At 43.9% G+C, this 9,861-nt stretch overlaps 1 protein-coding gene across 4 annotated transcripts in view; it reads left to right on the plus strand.

The window, feature by feature from the left end:
- The window catches only part of DHCR24 (24-dehydrocholesterol reductase), a 29,370-nt gene extending 19,784 nt beyond the window's left edge, over nt 1–9,586 (plus strand). For all 4 annotated transcript variants that reach the window (XM_033917096.1, XM_033917095.1, XM_033917098.1 and 1 more), the window contains exons 9-10: nt 5,152–5,330; nt 7,180–9,586. In XM_033917096.1, the coding sequence (XP_033772987.1) occupies nt 5,152–5,330; nt 7,180–7,333 (333 nt within the window). In that variant the 3' untranslated portion in view covers nt 7,334–9,586. The remainder of the gene's footprint in view (nt 1–5,151; nt 5,331–7,179) is intronic.
- Nucleotides 9,587–9,861: the final 275 nt, after the last annotated feature.

Consider the following 9,861-nt stretch of genomic DNA (forward strand, 5'->3'; position numbering starts at 1 on the left):
TTCTTATTGTGCTCTTGTTGTTTTTGGCTTATAACTTGCCTTTCCATAAAAGTGCATGCGAGATAAGGAAAAATGACCATTGTTTTTTGGTAGACTTAAGATATTTTGGTGGTTGCGATATCAGTCTTTGATTTGCCAACAGATCGTTTTTGTATACCTGTTAATTACTTTCAAGGTCTCCTAATCTGTTGCATTTTTTAGTTTGCTTGGGGTCAAGTTCACACTCTAGGAGAGTAATTTTAGAACGGGTCATATTCTTCTGAAAAAGGTACAAGGGGTACAGGGTGGAATGAGAGAGAGCCACGGGCTGAGCTGGAAAGGGAGGAAGGGTGTTATTTTGTGCTCCGTCTGAAGGCTCCTTTGGAACTTTCATTAGACTGTGACACTGGAATCTTATAAGTGGCTCCTGAGGAAGGGTATTTTACCTGAAACTGAGCTTGATAGAGCCTGGTAACTTGGATAAAAATATACCAGAATCCAAATTACGAACACGTGGAGGTGCCTATCAATCGAACTTTGAACTGTGAGTGGGGAAATGCCAGAGATAAGTACCACAGTCTGTGCCAGTTTTGAGCATTTAATCTTGATAAGTTGGCAATAAGTAAAATAACTAAACATTATTATATGTTTTGCATAGAGCACTGTCACTTTTTGTGTGTTTTGCACTGATATAATTTAAATCACACATAGTTGTACGCCCATGATGGTGTGTAGCATGGCTTGAAAAAAGAGCCTTCTTAATATGTATAAGCCTGGAACTCTGGTTATTTCTCCAGTGTCCCATTAGGTTGGCATATTATATTGTAATAAGTGCACCCTCAGTGTGATTATGAAAGCTATCTCGATTGTTTCAATAAGGATTATTAGTTTTGAAAATTATCAGTGAATTCCCTATATTGGGTTCTTTTGTATAGCTTTAAACTAGGCGTCAGGTAATGCGACATGCATGCTATTTCCACATAGAGCAAAAGATTCTTGTCAGCCTTTAATTTGCTAATCATTTTATGCGTGTAAAATTGCCCCAGGGGTTATGTATGAAAAGTATGTATGATGCCAAGGAAGACATGTCCTTTTATGTGACCTGTATGTAGGTGTTCTGAGGCAGAGCAAGGGCAGAGTCACAATTCATATAGGTTGTTTCTATATTTACGCACAAATTGAATTCCTTTGAAAGGAAGCTCTGGAATGAGGGGGCATAGGATGAAGATGAAAGGGGACAGACTCGGGAGTAATCTATAAGGATATATTTCTTCACAGGAGTGATAAATTCACAGAATGGCCTCCCGGTGGAGGTAGGAGAGAGAAAAACTGTAACAGAATTTGAGAAAGCTTGGAACAAGTACATAGGATCTCTAAAGGAGCAAAAGGGAATGTTGTGTTTGGTTGAAATAACCATCTACTCAGGCTATCTACCTGCCTCCTAATACTTCCATATATTCCTCAGTTCTTAATTCTATTTCTGGGGAGTTCAGGAAAGAAATTTCTCACACAAGTGTGGTTAAAACTAGTCAAAGCTTTGAGAAGCGTTTCTGCATCCTCTAAAATAATGGGACATCAGAAAGGCTTCCCCAATACAGATGACTGGCCATTTTATTGACATTATTAATTAATTCATTATTAAACATACATAGTTGGTACATCTTCCAATCACAATCCATTTACAAAGTGAAGTCGCATGGTTTCTGAATTTTACTTTACTACTAATTTCCTTAGCAACAGTGACTTAACTCATCATATGCTAACTCATCAATATTTGCCCTAACTATGTAAGTGGAAGAAGTCTATGTTCTTATAAACAGATGTGGTTTTCTCTCTAAACCGTCTAAACAACTACTGGAAGAAAAATATGTTTTCCAGAAACTTTCATTTGCTAAACAATACATTTCTGCAACCACATGGTATAGTCGCATGATTTCTCCTAACTCGAGCGACAAATATGTCAGTGTGACTTTTAGCTTATTTGCAGGAGCCTGCTATGTTATGGCTTCAGCATCTTGTTTTAGACCAGTGTTCTTCAACCTTTTTACACCCGTGGACCGGCAGAAATAAAAGAATTATTTTGTGGACCGGCAAACTACTAGGACTAAAATTTAAAAACCCCGTTTACACCCCATTTCCGCGAGCTCGGTCCCCGTAAACCATCTGATCCCATTTGCACAAGCCGCAATTATGATTTTATATTGAACGTATTTTATTAAAGTATAAAAAGAAACAATATTCTGAACAATTGTGATTTTATAAATACAAATATACAGAGCACGGACCAACAAAACCCCTGTCTCCCCTCCCCTTCACATATATACCCTCTACTATCAAGAAAACTGAACAAGCCAAGTTATTATAGAATGCTACTTAGAAATATCATGCTAACAGAATACTGCAGTCCCCAGTTATGTCTCTAGCAGGATATATATATCAAATCTGATATATTCTAATGACAAAATAGAAATAAAATTATTTTTTTCTACCTTTTGTTGTCTCTGGTTTCTGCTTTCATCTTCTTTTCACTCTTTTCCTTCCAGCATCTGCCCATTCCATCCAATGTCTGCCCTCTCCCCCTTCCATATGTATCTAACTTCTTTCTATGCCCCTCTTCCCTGTCCATCCAGCCTGTTCCTCCTCTCTCCTTTTTACATCATTCATTCCAGCTTCACTGCCTTCTTCATTTTTATCTCTCCTACACCAGATCTAGCATCTTTATCCCTCTCTCATTTCTCTGCTGACCCCCCTTTCCAGCATCAATGTCTCTCTACTTTCTCATTCCTCTATCTCCCCTTTCCCTCATCTGATCTCTCCATTCCACCCTGACCCCCTTCCCCTTCTGTAATCTCCCTGCCAGCTGTTTCTTTCCTTTTTTCTTTCTCCCTTCCCTCCTTCCTTTTTTTCCTTCTCCCATCCCTCCTCCCTCTATCCAACATTAACTCTCTACCCATCCCTTTCCCTCCTCCCCTCCCAGCAGCATCTCTCCTTCTTATCCCTTTCCCTCCTCCCCTCCCAGCAGCATCTCTCCTTCTAACTCCCTTCAAGTCCAGTAACAGCTCTCCCTTTATCCAGCAGCTTCCCAGCCTTCTACAGTGGCTTCATAGAAACATAGAAACATAGAAAAATGACGGCAGAAAAGGGCCATAGCCCATCGAGTCTGCCCATACCAATGACCCACTCCCTGATTCTTACTCTTCTAGAAATCCCACATGAATATCCCATTTTTTCTTGAAATCTAATACGCTGCTGGCCTCAATCACCCGCTGAGGCAGCTCGTTCCAATGATCGACCACCCTTTCGGTGAAGAAGTACTTCCTAGTATCACCCCGAAATTTCTCACCCCTGATTTTCAGCGAGTGTCCTCTGGTTACCGAGGGCCCTGTAAGACTGAAGATATCGTCTTTCACCTCTATACGCCCAGTAATATACTTAAAGGTCTCAATCATGTCCCCTCTCTCTCTTCGCTCCTCCAGCGAGTACATCCGCAGTTTTTTTAACCTTTCTTCATACGTGAGATCCCTGAGCCCCAAGACCATCCTGGTAGCCATTCGCTGAACCGACTCAATTCTCAACACATCTTCCTCCCCTTCCAGCAGCTCTCAGTACTTGCTTGCAGGAAGTTGCCGGTAAAGCACTGCCCTGGCAAGTAGGAGAGCTGGTGGGAGAGGAGACAGCCACTGTGAAGGCTCCCCAGGATCTTGCTCGCACACGCTGACCATCTCCCTCCACCTGCACCTGTATCTGCAGCTCTCTCCGTTCCAGTTGCAACTTCCCCGCGGCCCTCTTCAGCAACTCGGCAGGGGCGGCAATCAAGACAGGCTGCCGACGTCGGGACCTTCACTATCTGAGTCCCGCCTATTTTGTTTCAACTTCCTGTTTCCGAACAGGCGAGACTCAGAGAGGGAAGGCCCCGACGTCGACAGCCTGTCTTGATTGCCTGAGGCTGGGAGGAACATTAGTCAGCAAGAACCGCAGTCGGGAGGAACCGCAGTTGGCAGGAAATTTAACTGCCGACTTGATCTCGCCGGCCCTGCGCGGACCGTCAGAAATTTTCTGCGGACCGACACCGGTCCGTGGACCGGTGGTTGAAGAACTGTGTTTTAGACAATAAACCATAATATTTTGTTCTATGAAGGAAAAATATGTACTCTGCGAATTCTGTTTATACTTTTCTGAGTGTGAAGGATTTCTATTATTCAGCTATATTAGTGTCCTTCAGAGCCCTAACTAATAGTGTATCTAATATATATATATAGTTATGGAGGCCATATTAATTAAGGGCCCCCCTTATTTATTCACAATACAGTTTATGACATGGATGGGCAGATTAGTTGGATCATATGGTCTTCATCGGCCTTCATTTTTCTCTGTTTCTATATAAACTTTGATATCTGCTCTTGAGCAGGCATAAATGTCCACTGTTTTTCAGTCTGCACCATTTCTGTGCCTTTGCCCTAACATTTTATAGTGACTTATTGACACCCACTTTCACGTTCCTGCTGAAGCTCTGTGGATGGTGTACCGTATTTTCACTCATATACCGCGCACCCGTGTAAAACGCGCACACGGGTATAGCGCGCGGGAAACTGTAATTTATATAAATAAATTTTTATATACCGCGCACACCCGTAGACCGTGCATGCCGCCCTGACTCTTCAGTCGCCACCCGACTCTCCTTTCGCCCGCCCCGACTCTCCTCTGGCCACCCCGACTTTCCTCTCCCCCTTGAAGTCCTGTCCCCACCCTGAAAACCTGATGCCCCCCCCCCCCCCGACGTCCAATTGCAATGGGTGCGAGCGGTCCTTCGGAGTGGGGGTGCGGGTGTGAGTGCGTGCGAGCGGTCCTTCGGGGTAGGGGTGCGAGCGGTCCTGCGGGGTGAATCGGACGTCGGGGGGGGGGGGGAACTATGTAAAAAAAAAGTTGTAAAACGCGCTAACGCGTATAACGCGCATGGTTATGCAAGGTTTGTAAAATACAGTGAATAGTTGTCTTAAGTATTGCATGTGTATCTGATGTGTTAGGCTGGAATTCTGTAAAGGAAAGCAGGCTTCTATCGGGCATTGGGTCTAGAGCACGTGTGCCCACCATGTGCTGGGAGAGAGAAAAGCTTTTGTAATAAATAGGGAAGCAGTGGCTCTCTTTCAGTCTTGATTATATGTTTTTATGCAGGTTTTTCCTCTCTGGTTGTGCCCATTCATGCTTCCCAGCCAGCCTGGCATGTGCCACCCTAAAGAGAACCAAGCAGAGCTGTACGTTGATATTGGAGCATATGGTGAACCCAAGCAAAAGTGCTTTGAAGCCAAAGCTTCCACAAGACACCTGGAGAAGTTTGTACGAGATGTTCATGGGTAAGAAAACCAAGCTTCCCAAACGGCTTTTTATGTGGCCCTTTTAGCAGTTTTCTCCAGTTGTTGTTTATCATTTACTTTTATTAAAGGGTATCTGGCTGCATTCCTGAGCTCCCACACTGTACTTTGACAAGTGTAAGAAATCATGGGTAATAATCTGACATTGCCGACAGTGCAGGGGAGAGAGGCTATGCCTTGTTGGGGGTTTGTTCAGATCTTGCCAGGAGCTTTTTGTAGCTCTATGGTAGGTGTGGTAAAGGGGCCAAGACAGAATTTGGCTCAAGAACCAACGGCAGCCATTCATGGAGTGGCACAGGGCTGGGCAGGAGCTCGAAAAGCTTGCTCCTGCCGGGTGTGCTGCTGGCCATGAAATCTTAGGCAGCCATCCAGGGAGGGAGGGGCTCAGTGCGGGGCAGGAGCGCGGAAAGCTCGCTCCTGCCCGATACACTGCTGGACCACCAAGGATTTAAAAAGGCGAAAAAAGGTACGGGGGGGTGGGGGGGTTAAAAAATAGAATCGGACGGGAGGAATCCCTCCTGTCCTGGTCTAACACTAGACCTCCGGAGGGGGGGCAGGGTTCAGAGCCTGGCAGGGAAGGGGGGGCTGGCTGGCTGCATAGCCTAGTAGGGCAGGGAGGGAAGGGGGCTGGGTGAAGAGGTTGGCAGGGAGGGGGGCTGAGTGCAGATCCTGGCAGGGCATGGCACTTGAATATTAAGCCCCCGTCTTTGCTTTCGAGTCAACCATTTTTCCTCCTTTTTGGGAGGAAAAATGGGGGTCTTGACTTATATTTAAGTATATACGGTAAGTTTGATTTTTGTCTACATTTATTTAAGTTTGTGGTTGCTTGTAGCAATGTTTTCCTATTAGGGGCCTTGTTGTGAATATGTTAGCTTCAGGATATATGCATCACGGATATTTATATTATTTTTAGTGACTTAGGAGATAGCTGATGGGGAGAGAAGGTGAGCAGTCTTTATAGATTGGCTCACCATTATAACCCAAATTTCTAATCTCCGGTTTATATTCGAGTCAGTCTTTTCCCCTCCCCCCCCCCCCCTTTTTGAAGGGAAAAAAGGATACTTTGGTTTATATTCGGATCGATTCACATTCGAGTACATATGGTATGTGTAAAACATACTTTGTACTTGGAAATAAATTTATAAAATTAACCCCACCTGTAAATGTGAACTATAAAGACCTTGCAGTACCATGTGAGCAGAAAAAAAGCAATGACTCGGTTCCAGAAAACAAGCAAAACCTTAGGCTTTAGTTGTCTTTAAATTCTTTGAATTTCCCAAGGGGAGCAGAGACCCGAAGAGGAAACGTGTTGGTAATTGTTCAGAAGACAACCCCTTTCCTTTCACATATTTTGAATTTACAAACACATTGGCTTCCAAATTATGTGTTTAAAAGGATGAACGTGCAGGGCTAGTTTATCAGCAATGCACAAAGATACATATGCGGGTACAAAAAAAGGTTTAGATCAGTGGTTCCCAACCCTGTCCTGAAAGCTCACCAGGCCAGTCGGGTTTTCAGAATAGCCCTAATGAATATGCATGGAGCAGATTTGCATGCCTGTCACTTCCAAATATGCAAATCTCTCTCATGCATATTCATTAGGGCTATTCTGAAAACCCGATTGGCCTGGTGGTTTAGACAAACTCCTAGAAGAAAAGTCCATAAACTATTATTAAAGCAGACCTGAGAAAAGCCACTTCTTCTCCCTAGGGTTAGTAGCATAGAACCTTGATTCTTATGTCTTGATGTGTATTTCAGTGTCTCTCTGTACTGATCTCATGGCAAGTGCACAATTTATTTGTCCTGTACTTTTGCTTTGATCTCCCTGTAGTTTCCAGATGTTGTATGCAGATTGCTATATGAGCCGGGAGGAGTTCTGGGAGATGTTTGATGGCTCGTTGTACCACAAGCTGAGGGAGCAGCTGAACTGCAAAGAGGCTTTTCCAGAGGTGTATGATAAAATCTGCAAAATGGCAAGACACTGAATTGGAGGCACCAACACCCGTGTCCAGAAAGCCAGAAGCGACGGTGATACAGTGGAAGACTTGGACAGCCTTCTGATACTGCCGCTAGACTTGGTTTCATCGATGCTCTCTTTGGTTTCCGACTGGGTGAGAGTGCACTGTGCACCTCTTCTGAAGCCTCCATGTGTGCAAATGACAAAAACTGGACAGAGTTGATCTGCATCAAATAATAATTTTTTTTAAAAAAAAATTACGTAATAATCATTAACTTTATGAACCAACGTTTCACTTTTTCTCCAGCTTCACTAGATGAAGACAAGCGGGTGCCTTTCAGCTGAGTAGCGTGCATGGTTGAATTTGCCTCGTCATCAACCTCGGACGAATCCTGTCTTCTCTACCTTTATCAAAACCACCTTGGAGAGAACCGTGCCTTACTTAGCGGCCCGTGTAACACTTGTGAGATGATGTGCAAAATGCTACACCGGAACAGCTTGGCTCAGAGTGACGGGGTTTCTGCCGCTGGAGTAAATGCAGATCGGAAGCTGTTGCTCATGCTATGACCTTTCAGTAGGTCGCTTACACCCTCGTTCTGCAACGGATCGCCAACATTAGATGTCAATTGCATGCACAAATTAAGCTGATCATTACATGCGATAGTTGTAGTAAGGCTCAGAACTTATATGGCACATAAATGCAAGGAGGAGGAACCAGGGGCTTTTGTGGGACATGGGTGGGTCACATACTCGTAACAGAGTACCACAAGTTACATTCTAAGGCAGTGTTAGCCAGTGATGGCCTCTGGAGACTTCTGGGGCAGTCCTTAGCATCATCTTATTTTTTTTTTTTAATGCCGCTTTCTGCCTCCACCCAAGCTCACAACAGAAGCGCCACATGCTTGAAGGACAAGGCATTTCTCAATAGATGAAGAGGATGCATTGAGAAATGCCTATCGCCTTGGAAGATACCTCCAGTGAAGAGTTTGAAGCCAGACTGGTAGGGATGGACATCCTTCACACCTGCTGATTCTCGGTGTCATGGTCCTGAATGGAAAGATACTTGGTGGCTCTCCTTCAATAAATCTGGATCCAAAATGGACGGGACTTAAAAAAATTAGTGATCGCTGTACAGTAGGGGACACATTTATACCTGCCATTGACATGACGTGTTAGCATGTAAATTATCCACTTATGCAGGTATTGTGTAACTGAATTTGATCATCCAGATGCCATCATCGAATTGGCACCTAACTGGTAGTGTATTTTCTACAATTGCCCTTTAATCTCCCTGTCCTCACTTAAGTGGGAGTTCTTTTAAAGTAGAGCAATACCATCACACGTTGGATTTATAATCTATGTTCCTGAAGCACAGGGTGCATCACACAGTAATTATTGCCTACCTATGCTAGCATTAGAAAAAATGTGGAAGGGGGGGGGGGGGCTTTTAAACATCCTAAATAATACTTGCTTTAAAATTGTTCTTGCATCATGGATTTTGATTTTATGGACTGAGGATTTGAAAGAACAGCAAGAGCCCTATTCTGTTATCTTTAGGAAGCCTTGGAAAACTGGCACAGCCTTGTCCCGGTAGCTGCTGCTGTGGAAGTTACTTTTGGCTTTTGTATTTGAATTAATTTTGCTGGCATGCTCATTTTGATACTGTGATGTATCTAACATCTTGTCTAGCGCAGGAGTAATTGTAAAAACACAAAACATTTTTTTTTGTGTTCTGTTTACTGGTGCAGATGATGTATTTTGCTGTTTTGGATAAGAAAACTGTTACAGTACTCCCCCAATATTTGCGGGGGTTCCTGAATGTTGAAAAACCGCGAATACGGTTTTTAGCAGGGGAGACAGGAGAGGGCGGCAGGAGCACCGGCGAGTGAAGGAAATCACTCGCAGTATGCTCCGACCGCCTCTTCCTGTACTAAAGTCGGGCCTCACCAATCAGGAGCTGTGTATCAAAGCAGGAAGAGGCGGTTGGAGCATACCGTGAGTGATTTCCTTCACTCGCCGGCGCTCTGGCTGCCCTCTCCTGCTGCCCTTTCTTCATCAGTCATTCGTGGTTAGAAAATACCACGAATGAGCAGGACCGCAAATTCGTGGAGGGGGCACTGTATATGTCGTGAACTTGATGTTACGCAGACAATATTTGCTTGTTTGGTGATTTTCTCAGCAACTGGTGAAATTAAGTAGGTTGGCTTGTGTGTAAGTTGCTACTTATTAGTTGAGTGTCGTGAAAGGGATTTCAAGTTTTTGCCAAATTGACCTTCCATTACCTGCTGATTGTTTTGTTTTTATTAAGCTGTTTTTAAAACAGCAGTCAATTGAACATAATTTAATGCTAAAGTAATCCACCTTGTGCTGTCGGACCTGTACTGAAACATTCCAAGAAAGAAACGGATGCAGCCCGGGGTAGATTGCTTTCCTTGTGAAGCAGCAACTTTGGGGACTGGGAGAAGTAAAACCTTTCTAGATCTGATATTTGTAATCCTTTCTGTAAATTTGGTAACATAATAACATAGTGGATGACGGCAGATAAAGACCCGAATG

The sequence above is a fragment of the Geotrypetes seraphini genome, chromosome 12, assembly GCF_902459505.1.
Source record: "Geotrypetes seraphini chromosome 12, aGeoSer1.1, whole genome shotgun sequence".
In the NCBI taxonomy this organism is placed as follows: domain Eukaryota; kingdom Metazoa; phylum Chordata; class Amphibia; order Gymnophiona; family Dermophiidae; genus Geotrypetes; species Geotrypetes seraphini.